Genomic DNA, 21,031 nt, shown 5'->3' with positions numbered 1-21,031 from the left:
TATACCTTAATCACGCTTTTGTCTTGTCATGATAATGTCTGTGTTGTTTTTTTCTTTTTTCAGATATTATACCTCATTGCGTTTTAACAACAACAAATCATTGATATATATTCTATGTAAACTGAACAGCAAACCCAACTTTAAAATATAAATATCAGTTTTTAAAATGTCCAGTTTAGTTTTACCAATGTTTTACTATGTATTGCATGTGAGTTGAAATGTCCACCAGGTGGCGCACTATATCTAACGGCCTTACGCTGAGCTTAACGGATGTCATCAAACCTCTTCCGATAGTACACTGGGCAAAAATGTGGGGTTTTAGGATTTCAGCATCTAAAAGTAAGTACATGATCTTTGGCCTGAAAAAGAAAATTCCACAAATGACTTTGTATTTATATGGAAACCAGTTAGAAAAGGTAAAAGTGTTTAAATTTCTCGGAATGTGGATGGATGAGAGGCTAACATGGAATACGCATATTGAAAAGACTGTTGGTAAGTGTGAAAAAGTTGTAAATGTACTTCGTAATTTGGCTGGCAGTGACTGGAGAGCAGATAGGTCAACTCTGATTATGATTTATAGAGCAATGATAAGATCTGCATTAGATTATGGTTGTTTTGTATTTGGAGCTGCGGCAAAAACTGTGTTACAAAAGCTGGACAGAGTTCAAGCAAAAGCCTTAAGAGTGTGCAGTGGAGCTTTTAGAACCACACCCATACCTGCACTGTTGGTTGAAATGGGGGAAACATCTTTAAAAATTAGAAGGCAGAAGCTGGGGCTCCAGTACTGGGCCAGACTAGCAGGACTGCAGCATAAATCTGCGGCCAACTGCCTCTTGGATGATTGTTGGGAGTTTGCAAAAAGGGAGGGAAAAGCGCATTTTCTGAGACATATTTGTCAGCTGGCTGGTAACGTGGGTTTGGAGAATGGGAGTGTTGCTGAGTTAATGTGGTCTCCTGTCCCATTCTGGCTTTTGCCAGAGCCGGACGTCAATTGGGCATGCTGGGGCTGGATAAGAGTTTTGTTTGTGGCCAAGTAAATGAATTTGTGGCTCTAAATAAAGAAACGGCCTGTCACATTTTTACAGATGGGTCTAAGGATCCGACATCAGGAAAAGCCGGTCTTGGAGTCTACATTATGAATTATGAAATTGGGAAAAGTATGCGTGTATCTGATTATGTATCTGTGTTCACGACTGAGTTGTTAGCCATTAGGTGGGCTTTAGATTGGATTGAACGAAATAAACCTGAGATGTCGTATATATATTCGGATTCCATGGCTGCCTTGCAGGCAATTTCTGACCATCCCTCCGGGGCTAGGATAGACTCTGTGGTAGAGATTTTGTGTTGCCTTCACCGGATAGAGTTGATGGGGTCTAGTATTGTTTTTTCCTGGATCCCATCTCATGCAGGTATTGTGGGGAATGAAGCTGCTGATAGGCTAGCAAAGAAGGCTCTTCTCGAGACGGAAATTGAATATGTGGTCCGATTGGGGAAGGCTGAGTGTGTCAGTGTTTTCAAAGCTACTGTGTATCAGCAATGGCAAAGGGAGTGGGAGAATGAGTCTAGAGGGAGGCATTATTTTAAGTGTCAACCTTGTGTGCAGGGCACTAGACTCCTGTGTGCAACTTGCCGATCAAATCAAGTTAAGATAACCAGATTAAGACTGGGGCATTGTGGACTAGCTGCATATTTAAATCGAATAGGCAAACATCCGGATGGATTATGTCAGTGTGGTCAACTTGAGACTATTTCCCACGTTCTATTGGCCTGTGGATGTTATTCTGTTGAAAGGGGAACGTTATTTAAAGAACTTTCAACTCTTGGGCTGACAGTGTTTTCAATAAAGTCAATATTTGCATCAAGAACAGAGTCGATTTTAATAGATAAGGCAGTCGTGAGATATCTCCAATCGTCCAACCTCTATTTGAGAATCTAAAATGGAGTGACTCTAAGTGAACAGAAGAGGGCAGCATTACGCTTCTTTTAGTGTACAGCCTGCCGGAAACCATTAGAAGAAGAAGAAGAAACCTCTTCCGAGTTCAACATCGACTCTCACTCAGAGGCAGAAAATAATAAAAATGAGTCTGTGAAGACGTCTGTAAGTCACTGTTTCCCGGATAAAGAGAAAACTCTGCGGCTGTGCATTAAAGAGCTCCAGTGAAGCTGGTTATCTTTTAGCTTGTGGCTAGGTTAGCTGGGCTAAGTGAACATGTCTGCGGAGGAAGCGGACAAGACGGCCACCACTGATGCTAGTGCTGGCGACGAGGAGGAGGAATGGCTTTACGGAGGTAAAAACACAAACAACAACAACAAGACGAAAAAACAGCGGGGGTCCTTGTGAACAAAGATTTGTAACCTGTGTTCCTTCAGCTCCCGAATAAAAGTAGTTTTCCCCCCCATACAACACATGCATAGGCTAGACGAGGGAGCGGGGCCTGAAACCTAAAGCTAACGCGGTTCGTTGGAACGTTTACACGTTTTGAATAATTTAACACCTGGTTTAGTAATGTAGCAATAATGTATCAGGTTAACTGATGCCCACCTTCCATCTGTATATGCACGTAACTGACCATTTTTAAACGATTTGTGAAAATAAATCAAATCTGAATCTCTGCTTTAAACTGTTATTAGCGGGCTCGCATTAGCTTCCTGGTGCGCATGCGCATTATCTGAGTTTTTTTGTTTTGTTTTAGATGGTCAACAAATCACTTAAACAAACGACTTCTTTATATAGGGAACACATTGTCACTTTTGGGCCGATTACTATCAGATAACAGCTGTGTTAAAAGTTTTACTGAACTTTATAGTTTATGAGAACAATAATACTAACTACACCAAGAGTATATGAAAATAAATTGTATAACTGACAAAAACTAGGACTGATCAGAGTGCCTTTACCCTCCCCACAGCCATGACTGTGGAGAAAAAGTGATGAAAACAAATTTAATACACCTCTATTTTGTCACCCTACAAACTTTCTCTGGTATTTTAGCAAAGCAGAATCTAACCAACGGCTTGTTTTTAGATGAGCCTGAAGGCAAAGAGGAGGACGAGGAAGCCAAACTGAATGCTGCTGTCAGGTAAGAACACCCCACCTACATACTGTAATATAACATGTATATCATATCAGTTGATAACATCTGCCAATACGTTTGTTGATATTGTTTGTGATTTTGCACTGGTGATTTTCACCCATGTGAATTTTGGTCTGTATCTAACAGCCCTAGATGGAAACAAAACAAGGAGTGCTTAAGTGCTCAGTTTTAGCTTTATTTTGGAGGTTCTTGTATTCGTTCAATTTATTTTTACCTTTTGACCAAATAATTCTGAAATTTTAAACTTTCTCCGTTTTCTGTCGTCAGCAATCCTTGTGTATCCCAAAAAAAATAAAAAAAATAGTACTGTAAGAGTTGAATTTATTTCAAACAGTTCCGTATTGCGTTTCATTTCTGTTTCATCAGCTTTCCCCAAATTGATGTCATTACTGGCATATTGAGTTATCAATTGTTAATGATTTTATTTAAGGATGCATGTCATGCATTTTCATGATATTTTCTTCCATGAAACCGATGATTCAATGAGATGTACAAATATGACAAATGTCATGCACTCGTTATGTTTTTATAAGTGAGTAATGTTTTATTTATATAGCACCTTTCACAGACAGATGTCACGAAGTGCTTTACACCAGCTCGTTCACACTCACATTCACACACCAGCTCCCAGTCGTTGACCAGCTGCCATGCAAGGCAGCCGGTCAACCACTGGGAGCAACTTGGGGTTCAGTGTCTTGCCCAAGGACACTTCAACACATAGACCGGGGTCGAACCGCCAACCTCTCGATCAGAGGACGACCCCTCTACCACCTGAACCTTTCTCGTGACATCTCGTCCATTTCTCGCAGTAGTTCTTAATATAGAAAAACTCTAAATTAGGTGCTTTTAAGAGCTGTCAATTCACAAATACAGTGTATATTAAAAATATCCAGTATATTGCCTGTGCCGTTTTTTTTCTTAAACAATATTGAAGTAATAACTGTTTGCAGTGCACCCACTGATGCTTCAACAGATGACACTGCTGAACATCCAACAGGGAATGGGGTCACCTCTGAGGTAAAAAGCTCACTTACTTTTTTAGTGTCTGTTTTGTATTGTTTTTGCTTGTTATCATCCTCCCTTTTCTCTTTAAGGTGCTTTTAATTCCTCTCACATCTTCATCTTTTATGACTGTTTCACTTTTTTATGAATATTCCCAGACAACAGGTGAAGCTGTCGGTGAGGGGGAGAGCGACAGTGACAGTGACGACGATGATGACGACGTCCGAGTCACCATCGGAGACATAAAAACTGGAGCTCCACAGTACACGTAGGTATTGTTCAAACTGTGACGTTAGATCATTATAAAGTTGGTTCTGCAGTGAAAAATGTCTACATGTAATGTTTGAACGTCAACCTTCCTACAATTTTTATACTAGGCATTTCATAAAAGTGTTTCTTTGACCAGGATTATATTTTACAACAAAACTCTACAACAACTTTCACATTGCTTTATACTGTATTTGCCCAAATCTTCCTACCTGCAATTGGAAACAAATATTTAGCTTGGATTTAATCCTCCTTTGTTTTCTTTACAGACCTTATGGAGCTCCACCTGTTAACCTCAATATAAAGACTATAGGCTCCAGACCTTATGGACAAGGTGCGACTCTAGTAGTTTTCATACTTGTGCTGTTTTATCTTAAAACAAGATTTCTAATCAAGTTTCTTTTTTTTTTTTTTCTACAGTGGCTGCGAAGCTTAAGGGAGTTGACCTCGACGCACCGGGAAACATTAATGGTGTTCCGGTGCTGGAGGTGGAGATTGAGTCGTTTGAGGAGAAACCTTGGAGGAAGCCAGGTGAGTTTGTTGATATGAGTTCATTTCATCTGCCAATACATGCCTCATTAACTCACTCAGTGCCATTGACGAGAAAACTTGTCATTGCGTTTTTTCACGGAGATTACTAGAAAACACCCTGGCGGAGATCCCTCATCAATATTGAAGCTGCAGTGTGATGTAGTGACCAACTGGTGCCCTGAAGGTGCACCAGATGAGAGATTAGCCACTGATGCTACCTTAGCTAAGGAGGAAGAAGCAGGTACGATTGAGATTATGGCGCTACGGAGTGATATTGTGAAGTATCCAGCAACTCATAGCACCACATACTAACACAGAACATGTGTTAGTAGGACCTGAGTGGATTATTGATAATGTTGCGATCGTGAGAGAAAACCAACAACAAACCGGGCCAAAACGGTCATTGCTGCATGTCGAGAGGAAGAGGAAGTAACGTCTGTGTGATTGACGGGCAGTGGGTGGGCCTCAACTGTGAGCCAGATTGCAAAATAATAGGTGACATGTAGGTGGTAGCAGCCACCTGCATGTGGATGCAGAGCTCAGAGGGAGAGGAAAGTAGTTTCCAAGACAGAAAATGGTGCTACGAGAGATGATGTTGATGTTCCCACCAGCGTATATCAGCTCACAGCTGACCAGAGCATGTGTGGAACTTTAGTCGACTATTGGAGAGTGTGGCGATGGTGTGAAAAAAACGATAAAAAAAACGGGGCAAGCAGTGACACTCGGCATGTCTGATAAGAGAGAAACTTGGAGGAACGCCAAAATACAGTAAGAAATCCATTAAACTCTGAAAAATAATAGTGATTTTGCCATCAAAAGCCCTGTCTCAGTGTTTTTTAAAAATATATATATATGAGGAAACAATTTTCAGATGTTAGAGTTGTCCATAATGCAAAAAAAATAGCTTTAAAGTCACTGACAGGGTTTTTTATTTAGAAAAAGGCTTTTTTCTCAGCTTTTTGCTCTGAAACTGAAGATTTGTGTAAAACTTGCTCTATTCAACAGGTGATTACGGGAGAACGAAAGAAGCCAGAAACAAAAAGTACAAAAATACTCTGTGGGTCTTTAAACTCAGTCAAAATGCTCAAAAACGGCTGGCACTGAGGGGGGTATAAATTCTGAAATTGGCTGGCACTGAATGAGTTAAAGTCTTGCTGTGTATTCATGCACTCCATTGGTTTTATAGCAGTTTTTGCTGCTACTGTTATGGACATAATATATCTATCAATTATGTTTGCAAAATGTGTGTTTTTAGGTGCCGACCTGTCCGACTACTTCAACTATGGCTTCAATGAAGACACGTGGAAGGCCTACTGTGAGAAACAGAAGAGACTTCGCATGGGCTTAGAGGTCTCTGTTCTCGGCTCAGTGACGAGCAAGATCACTGTAGGTTACCAGTTATTTCTTTTCTGGTGGGGGTTTATTTTCTTTCAGCTATCGTTCATCATCACACAAAGTGCATTTACTGGTGAATTGTTGATGAAGAACAGCTTCTCTGTATTATCACATTAAAATCTGTAATGTGATTCTGAAGTTTAAATACAGCCATTGTCATTGTATCATTAATCAAAGCCATGGTTTTCTACTGCTGCTGTGGCATCAGAGCCCAAAAACCTCCCTTAAGCACAAACTGTGAAGTTAACCAAGTAAATGTTCTAATTCTCACATTTATGTTGTGAAAGGATAAAGCAAGTTGAACCTGAAAATTAAAAGAATAATATCCTCATTGATTTCAGACATTAATAAAAAAAAAAAAGTTAAGGACTTATTGACTGACTATTCAATGGATAGGTTTGCCTGTCTATGTGATCTCTGCCCCATAGATTGGACGGTTGGACCCTGGTAGTAGTAGTGCGAGGTGGAATGTGAATTTTTATTTTTTTTGGGGGGTCTTTTTGTAGGTTCAGCAGGGACGGACAGGTAATGAGAAGGACATGTCCATTCTACCTCCTCACACCTCTAAACCAGACTTCACCTCTCCTATCAACCAGTATAAAGCCTCCAGCTGCCCATCTATCAGGTAACACCTAAGGCTTTTCTCTAACCACAAGTACACTGCAACACAATCCTGCATTAACCATATAACATGAGGTGTGCAAAAATATTTGTGAAGTCCTGGAATGTTTCTGAATCTTTGGGTTTTATGTTCAGCTGCTCAGTAAACCCGTACAGGAAGTCGAGCGGTACCATCGACGTCATCGGTGGACAGTTGGCCACAATCAGTCGGGTCGAAGGACGGCGTAGACATAATCTCGAGGGCAACAACATCCAGGTACACAAAACAGGAAAATAACTGCCTTTTCAAATGATATTCAGACTTTTTATTTTAAAATTAAGACCTGTTTTTTTATGTTTCTTTTGTCTGCAGGTGATATCTGAGCACAACACATCAGACGCTGAACCAACACCTGCTAAGATGCCCCCCTTCTTCCCCCCTGGGCCGATTCCTCCAAATATACCCCCTCCGCCATTCCTCCCTCCACCACCAAATGTCAGCACAGCGCCCCCACTTATCCCCCCACCCAGTACGTACTTTTTCTACTTTGTCATGGGGGGAAACTCTTCCTTCTTTCCACTGTTATTGGACATCTTTATGAAGATAAAATGAAAATGGTCAAATGTATTTGAATAAGACGTTTAATAACTAGTGGCTTGGCTATTTAAATGACACATTTACCAGGACGTAACAGTTAATGAAGTGAAAAAGTGTCTGACAGGAATCTTATTTCAAGTAAGATTTTGCTAATGTTTTAGTTCCCGTGGAGCAGTTGCTTCAAATACTCGACACATTCATACAGAAGCAGCCACTTTCCAAACACGGTATAGAGCAGCACATCATTGTAAGCTTGATGTGTGTGTGCAATCTTTTTAAATGAATGAATCACTAAATGTAGTTTAAGGTTGTATTGTTTCCTTACAATTCTACCTTTGCCTTTTTTGTTTTTTTATTTAGTGTTTTATTTCCAGCTTGTTTCAATTGTTGTTTGTTGACCATTCATAGGGATGCCCATGACTGTTCCTCCACCTGGATTTCCTCCTCCACCTAGCGGACCTCCACCTTCAATTATCCCCACTATGGACGGGTAATGTGCACATCCTCCATAATAACATTGTTTTAAAAAATCATTACATTTGAAAAACTCAAACATGAACATGTGACCTGTTAGCATGTCAGGGACGTTTTGTATTAATGGGTCTTAGCACAGCTGAAAAACAGAATGACCTCCGGTTTACCACTGAGCGTGGCCTCCCCTCTGTGTACACAGGTTGAAGTCCATTGTAGGCATGATGATAACTAAATTGGTTCACCAGATGAGACATATTGTTTTAGGGAAACTTAAAGTGGACATATCATGCTAAATCCACTTTTTTAGCCCTTAAATGCATTTTGTTGTATATTTAGAGTGTTTAGAAGTGCAGAAAAGTTCAAATTAGTCTCTTCAGGTGCTCCATTGATATCTTTATATTCTGTTTTGGTCATATTTTTCAGTTTAAATTTTTCTATTCTCTATTACGTTTTTTGAACAATAATGTCACAGTATTTGCAGCGGAACTGCCAAATTAGGACATTAACTCCAGGCCCAACACTTCGAGCAATCCACCATTTTTATTTCTCGCTTTTATTTTGTAGTCCAAGCTCAAGGAGGCCGAAGTTACGAGAGGATAAGTCATAATTTTCGGTTGTTGGATGTAGTAACCCACACATTACACCGTCTCCCAGCATCAGAACCTTTTCGAAGTGCCTGGTTGAGTTTTATTTTTCATGGAAATGTACCCACATCTGTGGGTAAGGTCATTTTTGTGTGCGTGAAGCACTTCAAGGATGACTGCTTCAGCAACCTCCGCCAGTATAAAGAAGGATTTGCCGAAAGACTTTGTCTGATTGAGGGTTCAATTCCTTCTATCTTTGGAGACGACGAACAGAGCACTTTGGTAAGCTGTAAATAAAGCTAAAAAGTGTGATGATAAGACGTCCCTGTCATTGTTTTGTTAGCATTAGCAGTTGCACCGTCTTCATATGTTAGCACTGTGTGCTCGTTTTAGATCCTTGATGATATGGCCTACGTGATTTAATTTAAGTCTAAAGTTTTCATTAGTCATTTCATTTTGCCGTTTTGTCTCCGAAATGACTGTATTAAAATGCATTTCGTGACGTTAGCTTGGCGCTAGCATAAGCTCGGTGCTTGTGTTAGCTCACGAGGGTTCTGCAGGTTCATCATCTTCATTTTCATCTCGCTCCGCCGGGTCCGACTCTGGCTCAAACATGTAAGGCTGGATGGACAAGTCTTCCGTTGTCGACATTTTGTAAATATCGTGTGAATAAACATTTTCTGCACCGCTAAACAATCGTATCTTTTCTATCAAACTACAAAAATGGCCGAACAGGGTGGAGTTGAACCCAGTGTCACCTCTGCAACCAGGAGAGGGGGCGGGGTATGAAGTGTCTCATTTGCATTTAAAGAGGCCGCACCAAAACGAGTTGCTCTCAGAAGCACATCAGAAAAGGGGCCTGTGGAGCTATAATAATGAGGAATTCAGACCCAAGCATTGCAGTTCTGCTTTATATAGACCACAACTGTATGATTTATATGTAAAAAAAGGAAGGACTTAAATGCATGATATGTCTCCTTTAAAGCTGGAGTACTCAAATTATTTTCTTTAATTAAAAAAAAAAAAGATTCTTATTAGTATTATGTAGTATGTCGTAAAAGTAAAATCGTACGTCTGCATGCTGTCTGTGCCTTATCATCAAGTATTTTAGTTAATAAAACCCTGGAAGACAAAGTCTTGGCGGTCGCACCCTTCAGCTCCAATCACAGAATTTAGAGAAAGGAGGGGTGAGCAGAGCCCACGAAGGAGCCTCCTCATTGGCTGCCGCGATATATAGTGAAGCGCATGCACGGTGCTAACTTGTTTTCAGTAAATCATGGCTGCTGAATACCCACCAGGAAAAATCACTATACCTGCACTTGCTGTTACTGCATATACTGCTAAAAAAACCCAAAAAGAGAAAATCAGAGGAAGAAAATAAAGAGATGCTTGGATGCAACTTCAGACTCCTACAATCCCTATGCATGTGCATAGGGATTGTGGGAGGGATTATCAGAGTTGGGGGCGGGATTTACGGTTCGAATTCAGCCATGCCGCTCTGTCATGGTTCAAGATTCAGGTAGTGCAGCAGTAACATTGTTGAATGAAGTGAAACAAAAATGTTGTAATTATGAAGTTTTTACCTCTAATGTTTCTGCATTTAAATAATTACATTTTTACAATTAAAGTTCTATTTCCACGGGAAATGTTTGTTTTCCTAAATCTTTTTCATAAAGTCAGGAGTGAGCACAGAGAGTAGATGTGTGGAAGTATGTTTTGTTGTTTGTGTTGCTGTGGACCGTCAGTCATTGGGGTCAGAAATGTGGCAGTTGCCAGTTTGGATGTCACAACTTTTTTAAGATATGCATTGTATGAATGTAGTATTCACATGTAATAACTAGCACGGACAACATTGTTTTAATTTATAACAATTTTTGATTGGCTGTCAAATCATTAGTTGAGGTCTTTGTTCTAAAATTGCAGGATATGAAGTTCCATCCCCGCTTCCAACTGTCTTTGCTTGTTCACTATTATTCTGCTTTGAAAGAAAAACAAACCTCTTGCTTTGCAGCTTTTGCGTGTGTGGGTGAGCGTGCGTGCGTGTGTGTGTGTGCCTGCAATGTGTAATTGTGATTGATTGGTAAAGGGCTTTAAATGTGAGGTCTATCCTAACACACTATTGTAAACATGATGTGTTTTAATGCAAGTCCTGCTGTTTACTGCTGACACATGAGCTTGACTTTTTTTATTTCCTGTGGTCATTGATTAAACATGATGCAGCATTTTATTTGTTTCTTTTTTTCTCCACCGCAGCCATTCAGGAGGTTACGATGGACGGTCCGTTCCACCCTACAGTTTCCCTCCAGGTAGAAAACCACAGCTTTTTAGCATATCGCATAACAAGTATTTGTTTGTACAATTTTGACTTGTTTTATTTTTAATCTCAGTCATTCAGTTTTGGTTATCACTTTACTTGAAGTTTTATGCATAAAGGCTGACATTACACTGTCATTATTATGACATGACACCTGTCATTAGCATGAATAAAGTGTCATGAAGGCTGTCATTAAGTGTTGTTTGTTAAACTAACCCTACCTAACCTCACTAGATCCTCCACCTAACCCAAAAAATGCCAACATAGCTCCAAAAGTGTCATAATTTAGTGAAAGGTGACATAATGTAGTGAACAACATTTAATGAAAGCCTTCATGACACCTTATTAATGCTAATGACAGATAATGACAGCGTAATGTCAGCCTTATGTATAAAACTTTATTTAAAGTGTTACCCAGTTTTGACCCTCCCATGCTCATTTTAGGGCAGCGTGGTGGTAGAAACCAAACCATGGGTGTTTTAAATCCAATTAACAATTAGTTTCCTAATCGCACCAATACTTTTGGTTTACATTGGAAAGAATACAGACTGTTAGTGATTTGGCCAGAGATACAAATAAGTGTGCTGTATTGTTATTATTCATATTATTAAGTTTATTTTATTTTACATTATAGTGTTTGATTTGTAAATAATTTATCCATTGAACACCTTTTCATTGCTCCAGGTTCCTTCCCCCCGCCCATGGCTGGAGGTGTACCTCCATGGCCTCCAATGATGGACAACTCCAAAACTTGGGACTACTATCCACGCCGAGAGGACAAGAGGGACAAGGAGAGGGAGAGACCCAGAGAGAGGACACATGAGCGGGAGAGAGAGAGGGAGCACAGTCCCTCAGGCATGGGCTACACCAGGTGAGACTTCCTTTCTGAAGTGCTTTTAATTAGGAATAGTTGGTTATTAGACTAAATACCGTACTTGTTATTCTAAGGACTAATTGACCAAGTTAAAGAGACTGTGTGGTGTATTAAGTGGCCACATTATATGCCCTGGAGCAGTGGTTCTCAAACTGAGGTATGTGTACCCCTTGGGGTACTTGAACACCTCTCAGGAGGTACACAGACAAAATTGTCAGTTTATTTTTTAAACATTATAGATTGTTTTGTTTTTTTTACATCCATTAATAATTTGTGGCACAGCTCTTTAAAGGGGACATATCATGCTAAATCCACTTTTTTAGCCCTTAAATGCATTTTGTTGTATATTTAGAGTGCTCAGAAGTACAGAAAAAATCAAATTAGTCTCTTCAGGTGCTCCGTAAATATCTTCTGTTTTGGTCATATTTTTCAATGTTTCAATTTTTCTATTCTCTATTACGTTTTTTGAACTATTACATCACAGTATTTGCAGCGGAACTGCCAAATTAGTACATCAACGCCAGGTCCAACACTTCGAGCAATCCGCCATTTTTATTTTTCGCTTTTATTTTGTAGTCCAAGCTCAAGGATGCTGAAGTTACGAGAGGTTAAGTCAAAACATTCGGTTGTTGGATGTAGTAACCCACACGCTTCATTACACCATCTCCCAGCATCAGAACCTTTTCGAAGTGCCTGGTTGAGTTTTATTTTTCACAGAAATGTACCCACATCTGTGGGTAAGGTCATTTTTGTGTGCGCGAAGCACTTCAAGGATGACTGTTTCAGCAACCTCCGCCAGTATAAAGAAGGATTTGCCGAAAGACTTTGTCTGATTGAGGGTTCAATTCCTTCTATCTTTGGAGACGACGAACAGAGCACTTTGGTAAGCTGTAAATAACGCTAAAAAGTGTGATGATAAGACGTCCCTGTCATTGTTTTGCTAGCATTAGCAGTTACACCGTTTTCAGACTTCATATGTTAGCGCTGTGTGCTTGTTTTAGATCCTTGATGATATGGCCTTCGTGATTTACTTTAAGTCTAAAGTTTTCATTAGTCATTTCATTTTGCCGTTTTTGTCTTTGAAAAGACTGTATTAAAATTCATTTTGTGACGTTAGCTTGGCGCTAGCGTTAGCTCGGTGCTTGTGTTAGCTCACTTGTTAGGGTTCTGCAGGTTCATCATCTTCATTTTCATCTCGCTCCGCCGGGTCAGACTCTGGCTTGAACATGTAAGGCTGGATGGACAAGTCTTCTGTTGTTGACATTTTGTAAATAACCTCTGAATAAAAAGTTTATGCTTCCGCTACATAGCCGTATCTCTTCTATCAAACTACAAAAATGGCCGAGCAGGGTGAAGTTGAACCGAGTGTCACCTGAAGAGGGGGCGGGGTATGGAGTGTCTCATTTGCATTTAAAGAGACAGCACCATAACGAGTTGCTCTCAGAAGCACATCAGAAAAGGGGTAGAAAAGGGGCCTGTGGAGCTATAATAATGAGGAATTCAGACCCAAGCATTGCAGTTCTGCTTTATATAGACCACAACTGTATGATTTATATGTAAAAAGGAAGGATTTAAAACCATGATATGTCTCCTTTAAAATACACCAAAATGTGAAGTTTAAATTCTAAAACGAGCAAAACATCAGAAATGAATGAATAAAAAGGCGACCGTGGCTCAGGTTGTAGTGGGTCGTCTTCTGATCGAGAGGTTGGGGGTTCGATCCCAGTACCTGACTATGTGTCTAAGTGTCCTTGAGCAAGACACTGAACCCTAAGTTGCTTCCAGTGGTCGACTAGTGCCTTGCATGGCAGTCCTGTCCCACTGGTGTGTGAATGTGAGAGTGATTGGGTGAATGAGCTGATATGTAAAGCGCTTTGAGACTGCTTCAGTGTGGGGATAAAGCGCTATATAAAATCAAGTCCATTTACCATTTACCAAAATTCACGGTTAATGCTAGACGAACCTGCAGACACAAATAAATGTCTAACATGAGCTAAGGGGTCCTTGTGATCAGAAATAAAGGCTAAGGGGTACATGGGGCAATATAGGAATCATTGCCCTAGACTCTTTTAAAAACTTTTAAAAACCTACATGTTCAGACATGTTTATGGAAGATGTAAATGAGCAATTGTATCTCACTGGTTTAACATTGTTTGTTGTTTTTTTTCTTCATTTAACGTAAAGCACTTTGTGACTTCTGTCTGTAAAAAGTGCTCTATAAATCAAGTTCACTTGTTTACATTTTGTAGCTTTGGAAAGGTTACAAAAGTTATAAGAGTGGTTGAGTTTGATCTTGTGTACTGTGTTGCTTCAGTGAGGAGGAGCGTTATCGTTTCCGTGACTACCAGGAACGTGGATACACAGAACGTCACCGTGATCGATCGAGCCGCGAGAAAGAGGAAAGACACCGAGAGCGGCGGCACAGAGAGAAAGAGGAGGGACGCCACAAGTCCTCTCGCAGGTGGGCCATCGGAACACGCCTCATATTGTCCTGTAAAGAGTAACTAAACCCCTGCTTTCTCCTGACCTGCCACTAGGAGGGAAATAGGCTCCAGGATCAATCAATAGCACTACTTCATACATACACGTACATTTGTATGGTTTTGGGGTTTAGTTACTCTTTAACCTCAGTTCCTTTTCTTCTCTCTTCTTCTTCTTTGGTCTCTCTGTCTTTGTTCGTCTCTTTTTTGTCACTTTCACTCCTCTGACTGGTACCCTTTACTTCAATCTGTCTTCATCCCTTTCTGTCCCTGCTCTCCTTTCCTTGCCCTTGTCACACTCTCTTCCCTCTGTATCTTTTAGCAGTAGCAGTAGGAGGAGGCACGAGAGTGAGGAGGGCGACAGCCACCGGCGGCACAAACACAAGAAGAGCAAGAGGAGTAAGGAGGGCAAAGACCCCGGCGAGGTCAACGCAGACCCTGAGAACCAGGAGCCCATGGAGTAGTGCCCACCACCTCCCCTTTTGTTCCCTCGGTGTGTTTTTGAGTCTGTCCCCATACTGTCAGGAAGGAGAAAAAACCAACAAAACCAGCAAGCTACTAAATGATGGAAGACCTCACGCCACTCTGGACTTCATCAGTCTCCGTTCCAGCCAGCTGTTGCTCCCACTTCTCATCACTTTGTCCAAATGGAGGAGAAAGTGAGGGATGGTCATCCTCATTTGTCCTGCCATCAGCTGCTGAGATGGAATAGAAAGTCGATCTGTTTTCAACCACCACCTTTCTCTCAGAGCACAGCGTTAACTATTAGGTTATGCTGATAAATGTCACTGCATCAGCCAAAGCAGCTCCTTATTTGTTGTCCCTTTGTTTTCTCAAAGACATCTATAGAAGCTGTCAGTTAAGTTCAATTAAAAAAAAAAACTTTTTGATAAGATGTCTGTGTGCTTTGTTTTCTCTGGTTTTATTGATGTTTTGTTTTTTTCATGAAGTGTATCTGACTTGTGTGAACCCAGTAAATTATTCCCATTTCAGGGGCTGGATTAACTGTGCACAGCTGGTATTATCAGTAGGTGAAGGGAAAGCTTTAAATCAAATTTTGATTAGAAAAACATGCACATATTAGGGTTTTCCTGCAAGTTTTTGGGGTTTTATTGGTTTTCATAGTTTGTTCAAGTAGCCATGATTCCATGTGGAAACACACTACTAACACTGCTACACAGAACATTTGTTTATCTATAGAGCTGCAGCAGAAAATAAATTAAAACTTGCATAAATTTAAGTTACTGCATTTAATTGGATTAGAAAATACAAACTAGTTCATGCATGTGATTGAAATCCTGTACATTTTGTTTTTTTTTTCCTAAGTGCACCAATAGGAGTTTATACTTTGTTAAATGTATTGAATTACTGGAAAACCATTCATGTCTGCTACATGTTTTACTGTTATGACGCATATATTGTGGCGTGTATTCAGGATTCTCTGATGCATGTTTTAGTTTCTTTGACTTCACATGCAGCTGACATGCTTTGGGCAACTCTAAGCAAGGAAAATGAATGAATGACCTTTCCCTAATGTAAGCTAAAAGGTTAAATTGTGAAACACTACTTTAAAAACTCAAGGCAGTAGAGGTGAACATCTGTTTTGTTTGTATTTCTTATGTTTTTGGGGTCACTGAGCAATGAAGGAGGATTTAGGAAAACATTTTGTATATAACGGAGTTCGTGTGGCTCATAATCCGATCAGCATTCCTCAAATGGGTCAAAGTCTCCTCCTGCCTTGTGTACTTTAGTTACATCAGTTCATAACATGTATATAACTCCAGCATTCAGAACACACACGCACACTTGAAAAATTTGGGCTGCAGGAACCAAAAGATTGGCTACAGACACAAGAGACACTATGCACACTATGAAGTGTGTTGTGGCTGCTTTGTTCAGTCTGTTGTCCCTGGGACAGACATATGATGAGAGGAGCTGTGACAGTCTGATGGAGCCCATACAAGTCAGCAACCAAGAAGTAAGTCTTTATGTCACAACTGCACATGTTTATATATAGAAACATGCTGAACAGTTAATGTGTACACTTTGCTTGAGATGTTATGGTGTGATATAAAAGAAATTGGGAGAGGTAGAGTTTCTTAAGTAGACCTAAGGTTGACCAGGCTGGATTTCATTCACTGAAGTTGAATTTTAAATCTATGTGGATGACCTCTGTGCAAAGTGAACTTAAATATCCACAAGGTTAATTTGTGCTTAATTAATTAAACTTAAAATGTAACAAGTCATATAACACTTGTAATATGGAAGCCTGTTTCTGCCAGTAAAAAAATAATTATGCCAAGTGATACTTATAAAAAAAGTTAGTTAATGAAGTCATAATTATGAGATAAAAAGTCATAATTATGAGAAAATTATTTTTTATGTAAATTTACCATATGTTAAATTCTAATTACTGAATGAACAGCCAAAATATGTGTTTTGAATGAATTATTATTCAAAGTGTAACAAAGAATGGTAACAATCAGTGTTTGTAGACTGCTGCAAATGCTCAGTTTCTTTCTCATAATTATGACTTTACTAACTTATAATTATGACTTGCCATGGTGATTTTTATTTATTTATTTTCTAGTGGCAGAAACAGGCTTCCATTCACTTAAGTTCAAGCTTAAGGAACAATTAACCTAAGCTTATGTTAATCTCCTATTACTATTATAATAAAATAAAGGGTCAAAGTAGGCTTTTAGAAACAACATTGGCAAAAGGTGACTAATAATCACCAGTTAATATAATTTATTTTTGATTCGTTCTCTCTCAGTGTTGACCAAAGTTCCATTCAGTTCATAACATCATGTTGTGTTTGTGTGCTCCAGATTCTGGGGAAGTGGATGTACATCGGAGCCAGCTCTGTGATCCCTGGGAGTCGATCTCTGGGCCGCCTTCTGGACAGTGTGTGGCTGGACATCACAGCCACCAGTCAGAGCAACACCCTCAACATTGTTCAGACTCAGAGGGTAAAGTAAGTCCCCCTCAAAGCCCCGAGGATCCAAACAAATGGAGTTTCTTATATGCTAATAGTCCATATTTGTATGCTTATTACATGTGATACACAGGTTGCTTATTGGTATACAGCAGGGGTGTCAAATTAATTTTAGTTCAGGGGCCAAATACGGAGCAGTTTGATCTCAAGTGGGCCAGAGATTTTATGCTGGAAAACGAGTAATTTCAACATTATTGCGCCATAGTTTGCAGAAAGTGTCTATTTGTACGGTTGCCGTACGGACAACCCCCGGTGCTATTGGTACGGTTACCAAAGTACACGTATGTAGCGTCTTAGGGTTAGAGTTAGGGTTAGCGTCTTAGCGTTAGGTTTAGGATTAGGTTAGGTTTAGAAAGGTTATGTTAGGTTTAGGTTTAGGGTTAGGGTTAGGTTTAGGTTTTTGGTTATCTTTCTTGATTCATCCTCCCAAAAGTGATGCTTCAACCACTCCAGTTTGGTGTAGGGATAAAAAGGCATTGCAAGGTCAACACCAGGTACCATGCTCCAAGATCAGTCAGGGCCTCGATGTGATGAACATGTGCACGTCTCCCCTCATTCCCTCCTCTCCCACCTTTTTTGCATCCTCCTTTTTCTCTTCTTTTCCACTCCTACCTTTTTCGTTCCAACTCCTGGGTCTGGGATTAGGGTTAGGGTTAGGTTATCTTTCCTGATTCATAGTGTTAGAATTAGGGTTAGGGTTAGGGTTAGAGTTAGAGTTAGAGGTTAGGGTTAGGTTATCTTTCTTGATTCATAGTGTTAGAATTAGGGTTAGGGTTAGGGTTAGAGTTAGAGTTAGAGGTTAGGGTTAGGTTATCTTTCTTGATTCATAGTGTTAGAATTAGGGTTAGGGTTAGAGTTAGAGTTAGAGTTAGGGTTAGGTTATCTTTCTTGATTCATAGTGTTAGAGTTAGAGTTAGGGGTTAGGTTTAGGGTTAGGGTTAGGGTTAGGTTATCTTTCTTGATTCATAGTGTTAGAATTAGGGTTAGGGTTAGGGTTAGAGTTAGAGTTAGAGGTTAGGGTTAGGGTTAGGTTATCTTTCTTGATTCATAGTGTTAGAATTAGGGTTAAGGTTAGAGTTAGAGTTAGAGTTAGAGTTAGAGTTAGAGTTAGAGTTGGAGTTAGGGGTTAGGTTTAGGGTTAGGGTTAGGGTTAGGTTATTACCCAATATCGCAACAAGGGTTAGGATTTGACAAATAGAATGTCAGTATATTGATACGGCAACCGAACGGACAGCCACTGCCTAGTTTGCATCTACCTAGGTTTTTAAACTGTTTGACCAATCACTTGTAACAGTCACTTTTCAGTGTATAATGAAGTTGGCATTTCTGTTACAGAATACATAAGAACTGTGTGGAAATCTACAAATCTTGCTCATTTTGCTATCCAGTAGCACACGTCTACTGCAAGATACTCCTCCGCCACCACCACCACACGTTACACACTGTGCGGAGTGTGAGCCTCTGCAAATATTATTGAGTTTGGGTTGTTGAGTAAAGTAAACCTCTATATAACTCTGTTCCTTAAAAGCCACATGCTGCTTCATTTGAATGTGTATTTGTTTAATCAGTTGTTTTAATCAGACTTTAGTGAAATTATTCACTATCAAGAAGTACATTCCTCTTTGCCAAGAAAACCCACATTACTTTACTAAACGCCACTTGTGCCAAGGAGTTTTTCATAATTTTGTCACCACAAAACCCTTTCCATGGGCAAGCAGCCTTTTTATTTATTGTAAACACATACAAAAAAGGTTACATCTACCTACTAAAAGTCAATAACTGTCCTAGCTGAAGCTTTTTGTTGTGACATCACTTGTTCCGTCAGGTATGGCAGCTGTTGGACCATCACGTATAACGTGACCTTTGAAAGGAGCATAATGCTGATTGGTGAGGAAAGACAATCCACTGTCAGGATGTTTGGAGGGAAGAACAGGTTTTAAATACTCATGTTGTCTCTCTTTCTTTGTGTGTGTGTTTGGACAGAGCAACCATTCTACCTGAAAGAAGTCTACCTCCCAACCATCTGCTCTGACTGCCTGGTTGCCTGGGAGGACGTTATAGTGGGGAATGACTCTTTTACCAGCCTTCTGTTGTTCAGTAAGAACAAACACAGACATTGGATTTCAGAGCACTTATCCATCCTTTATAAATCATTCAAGATATTAGACTTCTCAAACTTTTTTGGCCCAAGTACCCCTTTCTCTTTTTCTGTATCCAAGTACCCCCTTTATCCAACAACAACATTTTGCTCAGAATTCTATTAAAAAAAAACAACAATAAAGCATATCACGATTGAATGAATACATGACAACACACATTTTAAGAAAATCCCATTGTAAATAAGTGAAATGAAATAGTATTTAGTTTCTCCTGAATACATTTATTTCTATAGTTTTTATCATTTCCTGTCATCTGCCACCTATTGGGGCACCGACTGCCCTTGTATTTTCAGTTCATGTTCTAATCAATTATTATGATTATCATTTTTAACTAAAAAATGAACATTTTGAATGCTTTTGTTTGTTAATTGTTTCTTACTGTTTCAGAAATACTGCTCTAATTTACTGTAAATTTTTTGATTTTGTTTAAGTACCTTTCTCTCTCTGTATGTATATATATATATATATATATATATTTTTTATTTTTTTTTTCTCTTCAGGTAAGAGTCGAACTGTTTCTCCAGAAGCTTTGGAGATGTTTAAGAAACAAGTTGAATGCTCCCGGATGCCAGCGATTGTCATGGTGGACCCCAATACAGGTAAGAAATGTTCTCATGTCCCATCTGAGCGGATGGTTTTATTTCTCCCGTGTGTTTGTTTGCTCCCAGAAATCTGCCCAGACAATCTCCCACAGAGCGCTGGACTCCCAGCACTGCAGTCCCTGTTTGAGAACAAGATGGGACACCGAGTTGCTCGACTTCTTGATGCTGTTTTTGATGCTTTCTCTTGGTAGCTCAAGTAAAATAATAGTGATGTCAACGATACAAAGTAATTAACTCCGTAAGACACTTTGAGATACTCTTTGGCCATTTCCTTTCTTTTTTCAGCCTCTCAACAAGATGCTGGTGTAAAACGTAAAAATAAATCATAATTAAAGGATCAGAGTACGACTGAATCTGAAGACAATGCCAATGTTTGGACTGCTCTTCCATTCACTGATTTTAAAAATTGAAGTTTCACTTTCAAAACATGTGAGAGATTAGGTTTCTGGGTCAGTGTATGTTTTAGTCATTTTTTTTTTGTTTCAATCAGAAATAAATATTGCACGGGGTTGTAGTGCAAACACATCTAACTCACTGCAGGAAGGTCCTGATCTCTTTGGTGGACACCTGGGTCCTTTCTGTGTGGAGATTGGATGTTTTCCCTGTGTTATTATTATTTGTCAAAACCTATTTTGGATCAGTCATTAACATGTTCTTCAGTTAATTGTCAGTCTAAGAAAACAGAGATGTTATCCATTTTGGTCATAAAACATTTTATCAATAAAAAGCTTTTTTTTTTTTTTTTTTTTAAATAAAAAAAGGATTGGTTTTTATGTGCTTTTACCAGGTTTTCTCAGTCCAAATATATAGTTTGTAACCCAAAGTACATTTGTCTAAATGAGCTCGGCAGGATACAGTAAGTGGTTAAAAAGAAGAGGCTTTGCCCCTGTGTAAATTTGACTTCATTTTCAACTGAAAAGTAAATATTTTCACAGTTTGTCAGTGAAAATGTGCGAGGGAGGAGGACCCAAGCTCAAAGGTTAGGAGGAGGAAGGCAGGGCTCATGCTTCAAAGCAAAGTCAATGTATTTTTTATTTATTTTAATTAAAAGATTCAAC

At 39.5% G+C, this 21,031-nt stretch overlaps 2 protein-coding genes across 3 annotated transcripts; both read left to right on the top strand.

Moving 5' to 3' along the window:
• Positions 1-2,026: 2,026 nt before the first annotated feature.
• fip1l1b (FIP1 like 1b (S. cerevisiae)) lies at positions 2,027-15,109 on the top strand. Of its 2 annotated transcripts, none has more exons than XM_028458490.1 (15): positions 2,027-2,288; positions 3,026-3,080; positions 4,046-4,112; positions 4,256-4,365; positions 4,634-4,698; positions 4,785-4,895; positions 6,151-6,281; positions 6,797-6,915; positions 7,047-7,167; positions 7,264-7,420; positions 7,897-7,978; positions 10,800-10,852; positions 11,545-11,731; positions 14,049-14,195; positions 14,540-15,109. In XM_028458490.1, the coding sequence occupies exons 1-15, from the start codon at positions 2,210-2,212 to the stop codon at positions 14,676-14,678; spliced, it is 1,623 nt and encodes a 540-aa protein (XP_028314291.1). In that variant the 5' UTR covers positions 2,027-2,209; the 3' UTR covers positions 14,679-15,109. The 2 variants fall into 2 exon arrangements, with proteins under 2 accessions (XP_028314291.1, XP_028314282.1); XM_028458481.1 differs by having other exon boundaries at positions 14,537-15,109.
• A 933-nt stretch (positions 15,110-16,042) lies between these two features.
• Positions 16,043-20,302, top strand: LOC114468498 (uncharacterized). Its single transcript, XM_028455448.1, has 6 exons — positions 16,043-16,192; positions 17,046-17,191; positions 19,038-19,099; positions 19,196-19,309; positions 19,872-19,970; positions 20,040-20,302. Exons 1-6 carry the CDS (start codon positions 16,076-16,078, stop codon positions 20,162-20,164), a joined length of 663 nt encoding a protein of 220 aa, XP_028311249.1. The 5' UTR covers positions 16,043-16,075; the 3' UTR covers positions 20,165-20,302.
• The last annotated feature ends 729 nt before the right edge of the window (positions 20,303-21,031 follow it).

The sequence above is a fragment of the Gouania willdenowi genome, chromosome 1, assembly GCF_900634775.1.
Source record: "Gouania willdenowi chromosome 1, fGouWil2.1, whole genome shotgun sequence".
Lineage (NCBI taxonomy): Eukaryota > Metazoa > Chordata > Actinopteri > Blenniiformes > Gobiesocidae > Gouania > Gouania willdenowi.
Note: the sequence above shows the minus strand (reverse complement) of the source record. Positions and strands in the feature narration are given on the sequence as shown.